The 21110-nt window shown below is 39.9% G+C and overlaps 1 protein-coding gene across 1 annotated transcript in view; it reads left to right on the plus strand.

Annotated features, from left to right (window-relative positions):
* The window catches only part of LOC132397467 (trans-2,3-enoyl-CoA reductase-like), a 182099-nt gene that overhangs the window by 54775 nt on the left and 106214 nt on the right, over positions 1-21110 (plus strand). Inside the window, exon 3 of the mRNA XM_059976299.1 lies at positions 2281-2325. Coding sequence (XP_059832282.1) covers positions 2281-2325 — 45 coding nt within the window. The remainder of the gene's footprint in view (positions 1-2280; positions 2326-21110) is intronic.

Here is a 21110-nt window from a genome sequence, read left to right on the forward strand (position 1 = left end):
AGTCAGTGGTAAGGAAGGCAAATGCAATGTTAGCATACATTTCAAGCGGTCTAAATATAAGATCAGCAATGTGAGACTGAGGATTTATAAGGCATTAGGGAGGCCTTGCCTTGAGTATTATAAACAGCTTTAGGCTTCTCATCTAAGAAAAGATCTGTTGGCATTGGAGAGGGTCCAGAGGAGGTTCACAAGGATGATTCCAGGAATGAAAGGATTATCATACTAGAAATGTTTGATGGCTCTAGGTCTGTACTCGTTGGAATTTAGAAAGATGGCGGGGGGGATCTCATTTTAACCTTTTGAATATTAAAAGGACTAGACAGAATAAATGTGGAAAGGATGTTTCCCATAGTTTGTGAATCTAGGATGAGATGGCACAGCCTCAAGAGCCTCAATTAATTGGGTGCCCATTTAAAACAGATATGGATAAATTTTGTTAGCCAGAGAGTGGTGAATTTGTGGAGTTTGTATCACGGGCAGCTGTGGAGGTCAGGTCACAGGTGTGTTTAAGGCAGAGATTGATAGGTTGTTGATTAGACATGGCATCAAATGTTACAGGGAAAAGGTTGGGAAATGAGGTTGAATTAGGCAATTTGGCCCATCGAATCTACTGCACCATTCAATCATGGTTGACTCAATGGGCCAAATGGCCTAATTCTGCTCCTATGTCTTATGGTCTTAAAAACCATTGCTTTTGTCCACTGACTTTGTACACTGTAATAACCATTCTTCAGCTTGGTTTAAAATTATCCAGTTGTTCCAGAACTACAGTACATACTGTATATTGCAAATTCTGCTAAGCTCATTCCTTTCACCAGATCCATTCCGTCCACTGTACATTTGAGGACCATTTTCTCCCAGCGCAGTGAGTTCATGTTTCTCTATGCTTGGCCATTGTTGAGAACCGCCAACACTTTCTTCAGCTTATGGAGAATGTGATTCATTATCTGCAGCAAAACCATCAGGGCATTATTAAACACACAGAAATTGTGTTTTTCTGCTTTTCCAATAAAATTGCACTCTCAGAAGGGATGGCTTTTGTAGCTGATGGTTAATTATAAATTCTGTCATTCTTTGTAAGGTTATGTACGAGGGGTAATTGATAAGTTTGTGGCCTAAGGTAGAAGGAGTCAATTTTAGAAAACCTGGCACATTTATTTTTCACCATAGTTCCCTCCTACATTTATACACTAGGCCACGAACTTATCAATCATCCCTCACATATTAAAAAAAAGAGAAAAGCATCACTTGGATTAATATTCTCGACATGGAATTAAAAGGTACTAAAGGACATTTTTACACAAAGAACGCAGTCATTTATCACCGAAGCCAACAGCAAAATTCCAAATCATTGTTTATCCCAAGAGTACTCTTTTGTTCCAGTTCCAATTTCACATGTTTTGAGCTTATGTGAAGATTTCAAATGAAACAATAATTCACCCAGAAAATTAATTGGTGAAATGGTACTGACTGCCTTGGTTTGTCCTGGTGTTGTTTGTGAATGACTCGTGTTCACCTCTCATGCTTAAACGCTGAGAAAGTATTTGTGGCCAAGATTTCCAGAAATGGCAGTGGGTCAGTGCACTAGCTGAGACCAATCTTTCCTCATACCCACCATGCCAGTGCCTCATAATGGAGAGATGACATCTGAAACCATTCTGCAGTTTTGGGAGATGTGAGAACAACAATCACCTGATTGGCAGGGAAGAGGGCACCCTATTTTACACACTCTGACCTTGAACCTTGTGGAAGAGATTTATTTATGGTGGGAGGTTCTGCAGAGCACAAGAACATATGATTCAACAACAGGAGATTAAATCTTGGAGTGTTGCCTCAGGGGCTTATCCAATTGCCTTCTTGAAATGTAATATGCCATGACTGGATAAAGATAGTGGAAACACCAAACTCCCATCAATCAACAAATGCACTATTAAAACCACACACTTGGAACAACCATTCTTCTGAGCTATTTCCTGGCAAAGCACGCACACAAAAACGCTAGATTTTTTTCACACTACCCTCATTCTTCTTGAGGATGTTTGAATGTAACTGGGGGTAAAAGCAGCAGACTGGGAGGTGGAGAGGGGCAGGGAGGAGTCAACCACACTTATAGGTCTTGTTGTTTAGAGAAGGTGAAAGTGATCACGGGCTTGGTAGTTCCATAAGCAGTAAATAGTTAGTTCTTCATTTTAAATCCCTCTTATTCTATGAAGGTTTGAAGTTATTAGTTCCAACTCCACGTGAAAATATTAAATATAACTCTACTCACCTTTGTTTCAGGTCCACAGTGGTATCCTTCACGAGTTGGCTTACAGCTTGAATCCAGTAAGTTTTGGGAAGTAGTTTAATATTTCTATGAAGTAATTTCTACAATTTCAAGTAGAAACCTGTTTTCAGTCTTTTCTGGTAGATAAGTCAATCAGAAGCCCACTAGCAAAAAATGGTCACCAAGTCTGAAGAGTGACAGTAATTGGCAGATCCACATGCTTCTTGCTGTAAGATAATCCTTCTGGTTCACTAAGTGAAGCTTGTTTGATAAACGGTTAGAAAAATCAGATTGAACCACCCAGTGAGGAAATTCAGACAATAACTATACTTGTTCAGCAAAACTGAGTTTTCTTATTCATACATTTTACCCTGATAATGCAAGGTATGAGTGCTTTAGGACATAGATAGAAGGGAGGTTCTATCTGTAATGGAACTGCAGTGAGATGTGTGTGTGTGTGTGTGTGTGTGTGTGTGTGTGTGTGTGTGTGTGTGTGTGTGTGTGTGTGTGTGTGTGTGTGTGTGTGTGTGTGTCTGTGTGTCTGTGTGTGTGTGTGTGTGTGTGTGTGTGTGTGAGAGAGAGAGAGAGAGAAGAGAAAAACAGGCTCCTCAATTCATTGTTCACAGCGAATATCAATTTCATATTCATACTCAGTCTGCATTATTTGTTATTTTCCCCACATTCTCATTAACTTCTCCAGGACTTCCACTCACCTGCCCATGTGTGGAATTTAAAGCAGCCAATCAACCTGCATGCCTTTGGGATGTAGTTGAGATTGAACCTGCTTTGATGGAGCTGTGACAGTGGCTCTACCAACTCTGCTATCACTTTGCCTGTTGATAGTATCTAACGGCCTCTGACCTCTCGGAACCCTGAACAGAGTTGTTGTGTGTCAGCAACATTGGGGTGTCGTCCAGAAGGCTGAGTTGTCGAGTGGATTGAAGGATTTCTACAGTCAGCAAACTAGGAGTTTAAAATAAAGACATGAATTATTGAAGCTTCTAATGATCCTACTCGAAAGAGAGGAAAGATTAAAATATATATGCATAATTAAAGTAGAAGATGAAATATCATTAACTTAAAAAAACAATTTATTGATGCTAACTTCAATCCTGCTGTGACATTTTATTCTGCATTATATTATTGCTTTCCCTTGTACTACCTCAATGCATTGTTGCAATGAAATTATTTATAATAATGGCATGCAGAGTTTTACACTTGGTACATATGACAATATAAATGAATTTACTCACTTACCAATTTTAACCTGCTCCTGGATGAGTTTTCCTTATCATGGCATGTTTTGCTCCAGCAGCGATACATCACCTAGGTAGGTAGGTACGTACCTACCTGCCTACAAAGGTGTGGTAATCTATGTATACCTGTCTGGACACGCCCCACCCCACTGACTGCTCCTGTGGCTCCTCCCACAGACCCCTGTATAAAGGCGATTGGGGGCACTGCTCCTCCCTCAGTCTTCAACATGGTCGTGGTCCCTTTTTCGCTGTTAATAAAAGCCTATCATTCACTTCCAGTCTCCTAGAGTTATTGATGGTGCATCAGAAGGTAACTTCATCATTGTCCATAATAAGCAACACACAGCAGTGGCAGCGAACTTAACTTTACACCTCATTACTTTAATTCATGGGTCTCTCAATACTTTGACAGCATCATTCCACCTGTAATACCATCATGTCATTGGGTCATAATCTACCCTATGAAATTCAGTTCCAGTGACCTCAAAACAATGAATTCCAAAGGCATTATAATGTGCTCTTACTTCTATATTGTATATTTAATGTAACTTCTGAGTTATGAATTACTAAGCAATAGAATTGCAAATAATATGCTGAGGTAACTGAAATCCATCCACAAAATAAGTTTCAGGACCAGAGTAGTTGTTCATCAAAAATCATGCTTAAATATATTTTTCAGTTATATTTTGTACAACAAACCTGAGTATTTTTATTGTTTCTTTTTACAGTGAAGGTGATGTCTAAAAATTTATAATTCTTGAAAAATCAATGACTATGTCAATTTTTATTACCTACAGCAGCATTGTTTTTGTATGAAATGAATTACCTGTACTGAAGATGCAATACTCAACTTCAGATCCCATCATATAACAAGAAAATATATTTATTTAATTAAATTGCCAGTTTGCAAAACTACTGGATAAGAGAGCTGATTATTCTCACCATATGCATATCAAGGGTGGCGATCAGTCTGAGAGTTGCAGTACCCAGTCTAGATTCGTATTTTTCAAATAATATGCAGCCTCCTTATTTTTCTTGACATAATGTCAAACCTACCATTAATTATCTGCCACTTGTTTGCCCATTTAGTAAATACCGTAATATCTTTCTGCAAATTGCTGAAGTTATCAATTTTAAATGTTCATCTAACTGCACAGATTTAATTTTTGATTCCTGATTTTAATATAACAGAGTATTGGTCCACTTCCCATCTGCTGACATTCTGAAGAGCTACCTCTTACCTCCATGCTCTGCATTCTTTCTTGCACCCTGCAGCAGATCTCTTCTCCTCCTTGTTACCTGATTCCACGTATTCTGATCTAGTATATGGAACCATCAGAGGCCTTTTGGAAGCTTGGATGAAAAAGATTAACCTACTACCTCTTCAATTAATTCAATGAGATTGGTGATGTAAGGCTTTTCCTGCTGAATTTTACATCTAATTATTACATTATTACATTTTTAACTTTTAGTTTTTCTGTGCGTCTTTGTTGAATACTCTTCCTTCCACTCAAGGCTTCCTATCGTTCCTTCGATGTGTTATAGTTCCTTTTAAAAGTCTTAAATTTAATATCTGTTGGCTGCCAGACCTCAAGTTTACACCTTTTCAGCTGAATTATTAAATGTGTGTCACATTTCTTCTACCATCTTCTCCCAAGTTGTCTAGAGGTGTGAGAATGTGTGCTATCTAGGTTGACAATTTTCTTCTCTTTCATTTGATTAGTTACGTAGTGTTCTTCCTATTTTACTTTAATTCATGTCTCTGAGCTGTCTTCATTCCCAATTCTAAAACATTATGTCTGCCAGTGCTTTTAACCTAAACGTTACATATGATCCAGTTCCCAACCCAACACATTTTTTTCATAATTCATGAGCCTGATGAATTTTATTCTTTAATGTTATGACCCCTGTTCATTTAATTTTGTAATGTTTTGTTTACTGTGACTTCTCTAGTAGGGTCTTGATACTCACGTAAGTCCAGGCTTCATCAATGCCTTTTTAATTAGTCCCTCTCTTCTCTTAACTTCATTTCTCTCTTTTTTTATGTTCTGTTAAAGTTCACTTTGTCCAACTAATATTCTGCTTTGTTACTTGCTAACACTGTTGACCCTTCCTCTTTGCCAATTTCTATTCTCTATATGCCAAAGTGAACTGTATAATACGAGATGTTGAAAGAGGTTAGCTGCAGCAGCCTAGAATGTCCTTCAGTCCAGAGAAACAATGATCCTTTACCTCCATAGATAATGCAGTCAAGGCACATGCACTGGGTTATATTTGAGGTCCAGGAAGATCAGCGATCACAGTCTGGATCTGAATATTGGCTTTTGCAGTTGCAAGCAGTCAAGAGAAGCAAAGCTAGTATAAGCTTATTATGTGAATAAACAAAATCTGTGGTTTTTCTCAGATTGGAAATCACACAAAACACAAATGTGTGTTTTGCTGTAGTTGATTGATTTACAATCTTATTGGGTAAAAAGGTGCTGGACAAACAAAAAAGTTCAAGTTAGGTAGTTAAACATTCTGATGATTACTAAGAAAATTAAGTTTGGGAAGAATGTTGTCCCACTTCAGGATTTACTAATTTTCATTACATTTTTGTTTCAGAATTACACAAAGGGAATTCCAGCTTTTTTATAGTGGCTATCTCCTTTCCTTTTATCCATCTCTGAAGGAAGCACTCAACCCAAAACATTATCTGATCATTTCCTTCGGTGTAGGCTGTCTGACCTGCTGAGATCCTTTAGCTTTTTTGTGTTGTTCCAGCCTGTGCAGTGGCTTTCCATCTGCTGAAATTATTTCAACAATCAATCCTCACTGTTTATTTTTAAATATCTTTAGTAGGTGTTAGAGAGTGTGAAAATTAAGGGCGTAGAAAAGTAACGTATATATTTTGTCTTTCTCCTAGGGAGATGGAAAATAGAAACAGATGTTTAATGCGAGAGGGAAAAAAATACAGGAAATCTGAGGGGTGTGTTTTTCATACAAAGGATGGTTAGTTAGTTAGGGTGGTTAGTTAGTTGCCAGAGGCAGAAGCAAGTACAATTACAATGCTTAAAAGATATTTGGACATGTTTATGGATAGGAAAGAGCTAGAGGGATTTGGGCCAATTACTGGCAAATGAGACATACATAGGTGCTCATTTTAGTTGCATGGAAAAGCTAAAATGAAGGATATTTTTCCCATGTGGTATGACTAGGAATCTCGTAATCTTTTTATAAAACTCTTGACATGCTACTAAACATTTCCCTCTCAATATAATACTTTTGCTTGTTTCTTTTTTTATTGATTCCTTTTCTGATTTGGTTTACAAGTATAAAACCTTTCAACATTGACATCTTTATTGTTTGCTTGTGTAGGAATGCCTTATGTTGAGCTGTAGTATGCATGTTGAAATTCCCCCAGTTTTATCTGAACCTTTTTCTATGCAACAGATTTGGGAGTCAGTGATACCTCTGCAATCACTGAAAGTGTTAAAGTCCAATTTGCATTGAGGCTAATAGAAAGATTGAGCCGGATGTCATTATAAGGACAACAGAAGAACTATTATCTCATAACAGAGCTTTCATCATATGACACCTGATGTTGGTGACATGATTACATTCATTCATCTTGAGAGGGATTAGTTACCAGTGTAGCTCAATAAAATTCCACTTAGAGTTGGAGGAACAAATTACAGTAGGGTACTGTAATTCATTGAAGTAACAGACTTGTTGCCTGACTTCAAGCCAAGAGAGAATTCTGGAAAGCTGCCTCATAGCCCCTTCCTGTATATGCAAATAGAAAGTTAAAGGGAAAAGAACAAGGAAGAAAAACTACTACGAGAAGAATAATTAAAAGGAAATTGAAGGATTCTAGTTAACGAAGCCAGTGGTAGACACAATATGTTTCAATGCCAAATTGCCAAAAGCAATCATGGATCAGTCTGAGATAAGTTTACATTGATATTATCTTTATTAATATTGAATAGTAAAGTAGTCATTGAATTTTGAAATCTTATATGTAGAATAAAGAGCTTAAAATTTTTCAGTTCATGTTATCTCACTGAAATATCTCCATACAAGTTGTATTCTTGTGTATAGAAGTAAATGATGTGACCATAAGACCATAAGATATAGGAGCAAAATTAGGCCATTTGGCCCATCAAGTCTGCTCCACCATTTCATCATGCCTGATCCAATTTTCATGTCAGTTCTAATCTCCAGACTTCTCCCTGTATCCATTCATACTCAGACCAATCAAGAATCTATTTACAGTACCTCTGCCTTAGGTTATGTGTAAAAACTTGGCTTTCTCATATTCACCACTCTCTGACTAAAGAAATTCTACCTCATCCCGGTTTTAAAAGGATGTCCCTCTATTCTGTGGTGGTAACCTTTTGTCCTAGATGCTCCATGTCCATTCTATTGAAGCCTTTCAACATTTGATAGGTTTCAATTAGGTCATCCCTCATTCTTCTGAATTCCAGTGAGTACAGGCCCAGAGCCATCAAACACTCTTGACAAGCCATTCAATCCTGGAATCATTTTTGCAAACTTCCTTTGAACCCACACCAGTGTCAGCACATCTCTTTTAAGATAAAGGGCCCAAGACTGCTCACATTACTCCATGAGGCCTCACCAGTGATTTATTAAGCCTCAACATAACATCATTGCTTTTATAGTTTAGTCTTCTTGAAATGAATGCTAACATTGCATTTGCCTCCCTCACCACAGACTCAACCTACAAATTAACCTTTAGGGAATCTTGCACAAGGACTCCCAAGTTTCTTTGTGCCTCAGATTTTTGAATGTATTCCCCATAGTCTACCTCTTTCTTTCTTCTACCAAAGTGCATCACTGTACACTTCCCAATACTGTATTCCATCTGCCATTTCTTCTCCCAGTCTCCTAATCTAAGTTCTTCTGTAGCCTCTCTACTTTCTCAAAGCAACTTGTCCTTCCATCTATCTTTATATCATTTGCAAACTTTGCAACAAAGCCATCAATTCCATCATCCATGTCATTGACATATAGCATAAAAGGAAGCGGTCCCAACATAGAGCCCTGTGGAACACCACTAGTTATTGGCAGCCAAACAGAAAAATTTCCTTTTATTCCCACTTTCTGCCTCCTGTCAATCAGCTACATGTTTATCCATGCTAGAATCTTTCCTATAAATATCATGGGCTCTTAACTTGTTAAGCAGCCTCTTGTGTGACACCTTGTCAAAGGCCTTCTGAAAATCCAAGTATACAGCATCCATCATTTCTCCTTTGTCTATCCTGCTTGTTATTTCCTCAAAGAATTCTAACAGATTTTTCAGGCAAGATATTCCCTTGAGGAAATCATGCTGACTACGGCCTATTTTATCATGTGCCTCCAAGTATCCTGAGGCTTATCCTTAAAAATTGACTCCAACATCTTCCCAACCACTGAGTTCACACTTACTGGCATATCATTTTCCTTCTTCTGCCTCTCTTCCTTCTGGACTGACATTTGCAATTTTACAGTTTTCTGAAACTGAATATCAGTTCACAAGCAAGTTCCATTGTTGCACTTCCTGAGCTTTCTGTTTTAAAATTGGATTCTGGTCGGTACCATGCTATTCTTGAACCTATAATACAGGGAACACCTACAGGGTCACTGCAAGTGAACAGAGCTTTAAATCAAGATCATGTTGAGGCACTGAGGGAGATGTAGCCTTAATGATTAAAAGTGAAATTCCTTTATTAAGAGTTAGTGTAATTACAGCTAAGTTGGCACTGAAAACCTTACTGGAAGAATTAAAAATATAGATCTTTTAGACAGTTTGTGAATTGTATGTAAGCTTGCTGATAGAAAGTTGAAATATATAAGATGAGATGAGATAGCAGCAAATGTTTTTAATGTGTGATCATAACTTTATAGTGTTTGGGAAAGCAAACAGATTGCTATCAGAAAGACCACGAATCTCTCGGTGTGTTAAGATTAATTCTGAGCAACATGTAGGTCCCTAAGGGTTCACTTATGTGGGAAGAGATGAATGGGATTGAAAAGTGTGTGATCGTTCGGAAGCATCTTAACGTGCTGAAGGGCAGGTCACTGTCTAAACAGCTGCGGACACTTCCCAGCCTGGGGCTGAGGTGACTTATGTCTGTTAACAATGATGTATTTGAGCTGAACATTACTACATTCAGTTTTTCACATATTCCCATTGCCTTTACATGGAACATCTAACAATGTAGTAAGGACTCTTCAGCCCATAATGTTGTTCCAACCTATAGAAACCCTACTTCACAATAAATATAACCTTTCCTTCTACACAGTCCACACCTTCCATTTTCTTTGTGCATGTATCTTTTAAGTGTATCATTCTCTATCACCTCCCTGGCAGTGAATTCCAATCACTCACCACTCTGTGTAAAAAATAAACTACTTCTGAAATCTCCTCTAAACTTTCCTTCACTTACCTTAAATGTATGTTCTCTATTGTTAGCCATTGACACCCTGGGTAAAAGGTCCTGGCTGTCCATGCTACCCTTGCCTCTTATCTTCTTATACACCTCTATCAAGTTGCCTCTTATCATCCATCACTCCAAAGACAAAAGTACTAGTTCACTAAATCTTGCCTCATAAAACACATTTTCTAGTCCAGGAAGCATCCTTCTTCTGCACCCTCCCCAAAGCTTCCACATCCTTTCTGAAATGAGGCCACCAAGACTTTTGACCACAATGCCCTGACAAATGAATGCCAGCACACCATTTGCCTTCTTAATCACCATGTCAACTTGGAGTGGCAATTTATAGGGACCTACAGACCAAGGCACCAAGATCTCTCTGTTTCTCCAGGCTTCTAAGAAACCTGCTGTTAATTTTGTTTTCACCTTCAGATTTGACCTTCCAAGGTGTATCTCTCCACACTTATCCAGACTGAACTCCACTTACTTCTATACTGTTTCTGATGCCTTTATTGTACCAGTGTTGATAGAAAAGTAGTGAAAAAGCTAAGAATTCTGTTGCTACTGAACATCCATAGTATGTCAGAGATGTACACATTGTTGGTGTTAGGTTTGATTAAAGGCATCCCAAAAGCCTCATGTTTCCATCACTCAGCCATGTTAATAGTGTTCCATTTTGATCATCATGCTGTTGGAAAAATGTCCTTAAGCTGGAAAGGAGATTTATGCATATATTACTAGGATTTGAGTGGATCTGTTATGGAGAGAGGCTGAACAGATTTACATTTAATTCATTAGGGTAGAGGAGAATGAGTAGTGATTCCCAAAGTGAGTGATATTACCCCATTGGGGGTGGTGGGAGTTTCTAAATGGACTAAAAAAATAAAGGGGGTGTGGGGTTATGCACAGTAGCAAGGGAGCAGCTGAGGGATTTACAGGCTTAGTTTAAGAAATGAATTACTTATTATAAGCATTTATTTGTCAGTGCTTCATAATTGATTACAATGGTCATATAATGACATTATCTCTTGCTAACCCACTGTTCTCTTAGACTTTGCTCAAAGTGCATTATAATTGTTGAAAAGCAACGTGACACTGTATTTTGCACATCATGAGAAATATAGACTGAAGAAATTGTGCTATTTCTGGGTTCGTCCCAAGTATTATTGTGGTTCAGTACTGTAGTACAGTGATAGCTGGCACAATTCACATGCTCTGGTCTTGCAATGACAACAATTCCTGTGAATTAAGGTATAGTGATCAATGGGGTGAAATTCAGAATCTGCGCTTTCAAATAGCCTTGACCTAATTTCTCTAGCCCATGGCCCAGCTGAGAAATCATTGCCATCAAGCAGAGAGACCAGGTTTTGCCTGAGCTATAATGACATCATAACTTGCTTCTTTATTGATTGTAATTGGACTTTATTGGATTTAAACAATAGGTAATTGACTGTAGTTGTTAATCCATAATGAAAATAACAGAAGCAGACTGAGTGAAAAAGAAGTGTTGACCTTATAGTGTGGAGTGTTGATTTGCATCAGCATGAAGCAACCGACAGCAGTCTGTGTGTTTGGTGTATGAAAACGATTTTTCAGATGAGGCAATGAAACTGTCTAGGCTCCTTGAACACTTGAAGAGAATACATTCTGATAAAGCAAAGAGGAACTTGGCTTATTTTCCGTCACTTTATGAAAACTTTCAAAAATGGAAATCACTTAAAAACATGCTTGCCAGCACTTCACAACAAAACAGTGATAGTTTCTGGGCTCTTTGCTCATTGCTAAATTTGGAAAGCCTCATTCAATTGGAGGAAAGCTGTTTCTGCCAACAGTAAGTGAGGTTCTGAGAATGGTTTTGCATAAGTCACCAGACCAAATAATAAAAGAGATTCCACTTTTTTGTGACTCCTCTGTTCAAAGAAGAATAGATGAAATGTCAGATTGTTAAGGACATATTGTGTAACATTGTTAGGGCAACAGAATTTATTCTGCAGATGGATGTGTCAACTTGAATCTTTGCTTCTTTGTGATGGTCACTTCATAAAAGATGAAAGGATGACTCAAAAGTTGTTATTTGCAAGGGACTAGAAATAGACACGAAGGCGGAGTCAATATTTTGCACTATTAAGCAATTTGTCAAAGGGAAGGACATTCCACTCACCAACTTCCAACTTGTGCAAAGATGGGGCATGATCAATGACAGGATGCCACCATGGGGTTATTATTTTCTTTTAAAAAAGTTGTACTTAACATACTTACTATTGTTACGTACCCCGTAACTGGGTTTACAGACCAGCAGAAATGGAAGAATCTGTTGGAGACTGGTGGTACCAAAAACTAAAGGTGTTTATTAGTAAACTACAAAATACAGTATCAAAAATGCAAATATACATATAAAACAGGTTAGCAATAATAAACATAGAAGTGCAGGAATAATAATTGACAATAATAAAAAAAGCTGTATCAATGTCTAGGGGTAAATGAATTATCATAAGAGAATATAGAGTTCAGTTCAGTTCATGTGTGCTGAGGTAGTTGCAGTTGTTGTATTGTAATTTGTTGGGGAGAGAGAGAGAGCGAACGAGACGTAACAGCTGCAGCAGGCAAACCTTCCGTTGTCTTTTTATTCTGTCGTACTGTTGTGGTCATTCGGTTATGACCCCTCTGTTCTCCGGCTAGACCATTCTTCTGTGGTGGACTCATCATTCTGGCATGAGTGGACACACACACAAGTCCCCATCGGCCCTGCCATCACACTGAGAGCTTTATTGACCGATCTCCTGATTCGGTCCTCAAAGCCCCCACCTTCCTGTGGGTGCACAACACTCGGTCAGTGTCCATTGGTGTGTCTGAGGGTCTCTCCCCACACCTGTCTTTTATCCCCACTGACGGGGTATCAGCGATCCATCAACTCAAAATGACCATGTCCATCAAATCAGGCCACTCCTGCTGTCTCCTTACGAATGTTAACGAGCAAAGTGATGTCCTTGTAGCAAAAGGTAAACAATCCAGGAAGAAGCCATAATATTTCAATCAAATGTCTCTCTCTCTCTCTTATCTGTAGCAGATGTCCCTGCCTCTGTGCTTCATCTCTCTCTATCATTAGCAGAATAGTAATAGTTCATAGTTCTCAAAGGGGGAGGGGAATGGTTTACTCTGCACCCCATTTCCATCAGGTCTATTCAGCACTCATAACACTATTCAGTATGTAATTCACAGACAACATCTTTTCTCAAAACCTAAGCGATCACCTGCACAAATCAGTAAATAATGTTATCACAATGATAAATAACATAAAAAAGTCCCATGCTTTCAATTCTTGACTATTTTGAGATACTTGCATTGAGAATGAACAGTTCAAATGCTTGCTGTTACACATAGAAGTTGGATGGCTTTCAAAAAGAAACATTTTGAAATTGTGATAAAATTCTTTGAGACTCAAATTCAGTAATCAACTCAAAGATGTTAGACATGACATTACTTATTTGTCAGAATTATTCACAAAGTTTAATGAAGTCAATATTCAATATCAAGGAAGTGATGTGCATCTTATTAGAGTCAAATTAGCCATCTCCACATCTCTGTCCATGTCGATCCTGTTAAAGTGTAACATTGGCTGTTGCAACCTTTTCCAATTCCTGAGTCTCTCTGAGTTAGAACAGAAAGAAAGAATACCCAGATTGGGTAAAAAAATTCTTTCCTGGACACTTGTAATGATGAATTAACGGGAAAGATTGAGGAAGAACTGATCTTGCTACAAAATGACTGAGTGAAGATAAGGTTCAAAAAAACATATCAAGACTTGTTTGCAGAAAGAAATCTCTGAACACTCTCCTGCACTGTGGTAAAAGATCAGGATGTTCTTTATTGCCTTTCCAACATCATATATTTTTGCAGTGTGGTTTCAGTGCAGTCACACAACTTCTTTCAGAACAGACTGCAAATTACTGAACACGGAGATCTGAGACTCCATCTGTGTGCCATTCAGCCTGATGTTAAGAAGTTGATATCACTGCCCCAAGCTCATCCATCTCACTAAAAGATGAAAAGGCAATCAGGTGGTGAATAGTTTGACTGCTAATATACACTCTAAAATTGTTGATGAAAATTGTTTTAGCTGTAATTAAATGAAGAAATATTTTTATTTGTAGCTTTAAAAAGAGTTGAATAATTTTTGCAATTATTTGTTACAGCTTTAAATTTGAAGTTCCTATTTTCTTTTGTTGTGCATCGTAAATCTAAATTCATTATAGTTTTAATGTAATGGCCAAAAAGGGGGCACTGGGGATGTGGTCTGGGAGCTTAGGGAGTGGTAATTCAGAAATTTTGAGAACCCTGTTATAGAGTTTTATAAAATCATGAAGAACATAAACAGATTGAACATAGAACATAAAAGGGTACAGGCCCTTAGGGCCATGATGTTTTGCTGTCTTTTTAACCCACTCCTAGACCTACTCCTTTACTCACACATAGCACAATGCTTTTTCCTTTCATCCATCTGCCAGTCTAAGAGATGGTGTGAATGCATGCAGTCTTTTTCCAAGGACTAAAGGTTTAAGTTGAGGGAGAAAATATTTGAATTGGACCCCGAGGTGGTCAGTGCACGAGAAAGTGTCTGAGGCAGAAACATTAAGAACATTTTAACGACACTTAGACAGGTACATGGATGGGAAAGATGCTACGTTTTGTAACTTCAAAACATTAAAATAATTGGAAGAAACACAAGAGAGCCAGGAAGGTGAATCTAACTCCTTTCTTCACTTTAAGCTAAGTGTGTGTGTATCACATGGTAGCATGATGATGTATGCAATTCACATATTTATACATATAACCCAAAATGAATTATTTAAATAAACATGAATGTTTAATCAAACTATATATATTCAAGATTACTCAACTATTTCTGAAATAATAAATACACAATTAAAGGTTTATACAGGGGTTCTAACCTGGGATCCATGGACCCCTGATTAATGGTGTTAGCCCATGGCATAAAAGGTTGGGAACCCCTAGTTTCAAGGGATATGGGCTAAATATGGACAAACGTGACACCAGAAGCTCTGCAGATGCTGGAAATCCAGCAACACACTCAAAATGCTGGAGAAACTCAGCAGGCCAGGCAGCATTCATGGAAAAAAGTAAACAGCTGACATTTCAAGCCCAAAACTTCTTACTCTTTTCCATAGATGCTACCTGGTCTGCTGAGTTCCTCTAGCATTTTGTGTGTATTACTTCAACAAATGTGACTAACATAGATGGATTCTTGGTTGTTATAGGTGAGTTGGGCTGGAGTCCCTGTTTCCATGCTCTAGGACTCCGACTTATGATGTTGCCTGGAGTGTGTTTCGAGTGTGAGTAGTGGACTTGATGACTATCTTGTCTGGGATCATCAAGGGCAGTTCATTTGGGAGAAGTGAGAAGAGTGCTCCAGTCTTGCCAGAAGGACCACTTCTGCAATTTTAACTTTTAAAGCTTTGTCAGCTTGGTTGTTTTGTGATGAGGGACACTGAAGACAGCAGTGGGTATCAATGTTTCTTCCAGGTGATGCTCAATGGAATGTGAGTCATGCTCAGTTATTGAGGGAAGGCAGCAGACGGTGGTCATTAACAGTTTCCTTGCCTCAGGTTTAACCAGACAGCAGGTGATATAATAACGTCAATGTTGAGATCACCAGGGAATGTTCCTCCAGAATCTATACCATTATATTCTCACCTCTGCTGGTTCCATCTGTTAGTGAGACCTAGCAGGAGTGGTAGGGGAGGTTGGGGTGTGATTGAACAGTATAATTCTGTGAGTGTGACACCTCTGAGGCTGTCACTTCACTTGTCCAAGGACAGCTCTCCTGACATGGACATATGTTTCCAAAATGCAAGGTCCACTGAGGTTTGTGCCCTTCAGAACCAGGTGCTCTGTTTAGCTTTTCTGATTGTTTTCTCATTTGCAGATTGATGTCACAGTGGGCACCAGGCTGAGGGTGTAAGCCCACACTGCCACTTGTTCAGTCACAGACTGGCTGGACAAGGTAAGGATGGCAGATTAAAGTAAATAATAAAACTAACAGATTTTAGAATACACTAGTCACTTTATGACCATCATTAGGACTATTACTTTCTTAACCCAGTTTGCTTGATTCGCTGATCATAAATTCCTTGGCTACCATGCGATTCAAAATCTTATCTCTTGATTATTTGTTCAGACTCCAAACTACTAATCCAGCAACACAGTTGTTATTGCAATTGCCTCTTGTACTAGATTACAATTGTGGGATATTTGATCACCCAAAACTCCTCCACCCTCCAACATCAAGAACAATCTCTCCTCCACCCCCTTCCCCCAGAAAGCCCTCCACCATAAGATGCTGGCCATAAATCCATAAGCCATAGGAGCACAATTAAGCTATTCGGCCTATCAGGTCTGCTTCCCAATCCATCATGGCTGATGCATTATCCTACTCAAACCCTTTCTCCCATAAGCTTTGACTCACTGACTCTTCAAGAATCTATCAGCCTCCACTTTAAATATACTTGGCTTCCACTGCTGTCTGTAGCAATGAATTCCACAAATTCATCAGCCTCTAGATAACAAAATCCCCTGCATCCCATGTTACAAGGGAAAGTCCTTCTTTTCTGAGACAGTGCCCTCTGCTTCTAGGTTCCCGCTATTGGAAACATCATCTCCACATTCACTCAGTCTAAGCCTTTCACTATTCAGTAGTCTTCCATATGATCCCCCTTCATTCTTCTACACTCCAGCAAGTACAGGTACAGAGCCATCAAATGCTCCTCACATGTTAATTTTGTCATTCCCTGATCATTGTCACAAGCCTCCTCTGGACCCTTTCCAATGCCAACATATCCTCCTTAAACATAGGGTCTGGAACTGCTCAGAATGCTCCAAACGTGGTCTGACCAATGCCTTATAAAGTCTCAGCATTACATACCTGCTTTTATATTCCAGTCATCTCAAAACAAAAGCTAACATTGCATTTGCCTTCCTTACTACTCACTCATCCTGTAAGTTAATTACCCTTTAGGCAATTTTGAACTAGGACTCCCAAGACCCTTTGCACCTCCAGTTTCTGAATTTGCTCCTCCCTGTTTAGAGAATGCTGTTCTACAGCTGACTTGACATTCCTCATAATTGTTCAATCTTCATATACTAAGAGCAATTGTTGGTACACAGCAGGAGATTGTACTTTGGAAGAGGAATGTATTTCAAAACAAACACCTTCTAGTATAAATTAATGAATCATTACAGAATCTGCAGAAGTTGCTTAATTTAAACAAGGGTGCAACCCATTAAAATTTAATGCATTAAAAATAAATGTTGTAAAGTTGTAATTCTTGTTTATAAATGGTTTTATTCAACAGATTCCTGGTTGGATTTTAACTTCATTTATGCAAATAACTTTTTGAAGTAACATTATTTTATGAGTTTTCCATGATGATTTAAAGAAAAATTATTCATATTTAAAATTGATCTGATGAGTCATCCAACACAAAACAAACCATCTGCTGCACTGACAGATAAAAATACATGCATTCTGCTGAAATTTCTAAATTGCACAGGACTGAGTTATTTATTTATATATAATCTTACTTTGCAATGACACTATTTTTTATTTATTATTGGAATTGTTGAACTCAGGCTGGTGAACCCTGGAGCCAAGTAACTGAAGAATTGATAATAAAACAGCAGTGAGAGCTTATTCACAGAATAATCACAGGTCACTTGGAATGATAATTACTATGGAAAGGCTAGTTCAAGACTGAGCAATGAGTGCTCAGTGCGTGTAACTTAAATAACACTGTTGTTAAGATACATCCAAGGATGCACTGGGACACATTGATGTAACCTGGGATCATCAGGTGTTTCAGGCCTTTCAACACCAGGCACTTTGGCCCAGGATTGGTCTGGGTCTGGCTTGTGTCCCAATGGCATCGGTCCACAGGTCACACCTCTTGATCCATAACCATCTGATGGCTCACTCAGCAGCTTATGTGCTGGTCCTGATGGCTCTTTTCTGTGCAGCCCCCACAATGTCAAGGAGAGAGTAAGTTTTGTACAGCAGAAGCCATCAAAATCTCTTCACCCCATCAGTCCTACGCCATGGCAAGCAAGCATGCTGGTGATCTGAGCTGAGGCTGTGGGCTTTCTAGGTCGGCTGAGGTGCTGTCAGCATCAGGTCATGGTGCCAGTGATAGAGTCCTTCTCCCACGTCTTTTGGGCAGCTGCTGAGGATATGTGCCAGGGCAGAGAGGACATGGTGTCTCACTTTTGCCCCAAGTAAAAAGGCTTGCTGGGCACCATACATAGCTTGGATCATGAACTTGATGCATTTGGGTTCCACCTGCCAGTTGTCAGGCCAGGACATCTTCCACTACAGTACCCCCTCCCACTTTATCCCTGCTACCCTATTCCTACCATCCTGATGGTACACATTTCCTCACCAGCTGCTGAGACCTCTCACTGAACCACATTATATTTGATGCTGTCAAAGGGGGTTGAATGGAAACTGCCCAACCCTGCCTGGCCAGACACCACTATCCCTACCAGATCCCTGTGCCTCAGACATGACTCGGCCATCTCCACTGTGTCCTTGGCCTTCCACTTCTTGCTTGTCCCACTATTGATGAGACAGGGTGGCCTCTGGAATCTCTGTATAATAGCAATCCATGAACTCCTCATTCAGGCCACTGAATGGAAGCTGCAGTTTATTCCTCCTCCCATACAGAGCAATGCTCCTCAGGTTACCTGGGAGACCCAGCCATTTTCAAAGGTAGCCATTGATCTTTCTTTCAAGGGCCTCAGCTGTTAACCTGAGTACCTCCTATATCACCATGGGCCAAAGGATTTGGGAGAGGATCCAGGCCTTGAATTGGCAGGTGGCCTCACTTGCCCACACTGGTGAACCAGACTTCTAACACCTTGGTTGTCTTCTGGATGGCAGCCACATCCCTTGGGCTGCAGTCAAAGGCCCTATCCCAGGCTGTAGACTGGTTTGTCAGATGGATGGGACAGCAATGCCATCCAAACAGAAACAGTACTTGTCCATAAGTCTGCCCTTCTTTATCACTGGAGACCTGAAGGTGTAGATTCATCTCTTGTTTCGAGCATGTGAGGTTCCCGCTATGCATCTGTTCTAGCAGTTGCTTGTTGAACCTGATGGATTTTACAATAAAGGCAGTTCATTGCCTGGATTTGCCTCTCTCCCATCTTCTATGTCACTGTGCCTTGTGCAGTGTTATCAGTTAACTTCTGAGGATCTAACAGAGCTCAGCAAGTGATGGTTTCTCTACTTCAATTACCCCTCTGTACTCTTTAACCAGGGATCAGAGTTCTTGATGAGCTGGTGTATTTTGGCCACCCTACAATTCATCTTGTAGAGGGTTTAGCTATCTTTTCTCTCCATTAAGCTGAATTTCTCAATAGCAAAGCTGACAATGATAGTTTATATGGTCTGGAGTTGTCTAACCACATCTCTCTCTGCTTTTGCCTCAATAATATGGATGACATCCTTCTCAAACTGCAGCCACTCCCTCCAATGTCTTGCTGGAGGCCACTTAATCCATAGGTGTTTTGCTGCTCTGCCTGGAGAGGGAGCTTCTGGAGCTTGGAGTTCGGGTGACTCTGGGCCTAGCTCCTCCTCCTTCTCGCCAGGTTTAAGTCCTGGGCACTGCATTGCTCTAACTGCTCCAGGCATTTAATCTTGGTCTGATGTATTTTCAGGCCACACGTTCTTGACCTTGCCGAAAATGTATCTTTCACTCGTATCCAATGGTCCTTTCGCAAAGGTTGACATCATAGGTCTGTCCTAGTGGGGTGCTTAACCCTCCATGCAGTCGATAGATTCTGGCATGATGACTGGAAAATTGCAAATGTTACTCCACTATTTAAGGGTGGGAGGCAACAGAAAGGAAACTATAGAGCTGTGAGCCTGACATCAAGTTGTTGGGAAGTTGATGGAATCGATTGTTAGGGATGATATATACAGAGTACCTGGAGGCACATGACAAGATAGGCAAAAGCCAACATGGTTTCCTGAAAGGAAAATCATACTTGACTAAGCTACTGCAATTTTTTGAGGAAATTACCAGCAGAGTAGACAAAGGACATGTAGTAGATGTTGTGTACTCGGAGTTTCAGAAGACCTTTGACAAGGTGCCACACATGAGGCTACTTAGCAAGGCAAGAGCCCATGGAATTGGAGGGAGTTACCAGCATGAGTGGAGCATTGGCTGATCAGCAGAAAACAGTGCGAGAATAAAGGGATCCTATTCTGGATGGCTGTCAGTTACCAGTGGCGTTCCACAAGGGTCAGTATTGGGTCTGCTGCTTTTTATGATGTATGTCAATGATTTGGACTATGGGAATAATGAATTTGTAGCTAAATTTGTCAATGACACAAAGACAGGTAGAGGAGTAGGTAGCATTGAGGAAACAGCCTGCAGAGAGACTGAGATAGTTTAGGGGAATGGGCAAAGAAGTGGCAAATGATATACAGTGTTGGAAAGTGTATGGTCATGCACTTTGGTAGAAGAAATAAATAGGCAGACAATTATTTAGATGGGGAGAGAATTCAAAATGCAGAGATGCAAAGGGACTTGGGAATCCTTGCGTCATAGGGGGGCATTGGGAGTGGACCCAAAAGCAAGACACTGATACTGAACTACCAGGAACAGGACTAGGCATGAGAAGGAAGCAATAGAAGTGAGGAAGAAAGGGCTCAGGCATGACAAAGGCCCTGGACGAGACAAGGATTCTGGGACTGGGCTAGGACTAGATGAGGATAGCAGAACCAGGACATGGAACTGGGAACTAGGAGCCTGGGCTTGGACTCCAAGTCAGAGACTGCATTGAGGGAGAACAGGAACACAGAACAGAGTTGAGGGGGAGACAGGAACATGGAACATCAAGCCAGGACCTCTCCTTGGTTCCAGGACATAGGGCCATGACTCATGACACAGAACACAGAGCTGGGACCCCTCCTTGGTTGTACACAGGACAGGGACTCATTACACAGAACAGTGAACACAACAAGGCAGTTCCCAATGCTAGGTAGCAGCAAAACAGCTAGACCTACCTAGTGAAGGCAAGGACACAGACAGACAGTTCCAAACAGGGCAAGGCTCCAGGCAGAGACAAGGCAGTGCAGGGCTTCAGAGGGACAGA

Source organism: Hypanus sabinus, chromosome 7 (assembly GCF_030144855.1).
Source record: "Hypanus sabinus isolate sHypSab1 chromosome 7, sHypSab1.hap1, whole genome shotgun sequence".
Taxonomy (NCBI): Eukaryota; Metazoa; Chordata; class Chondrichthyes; order Myliobatiformes; family Dasyatidae; genus Hypanus; species Hypanus sabinus.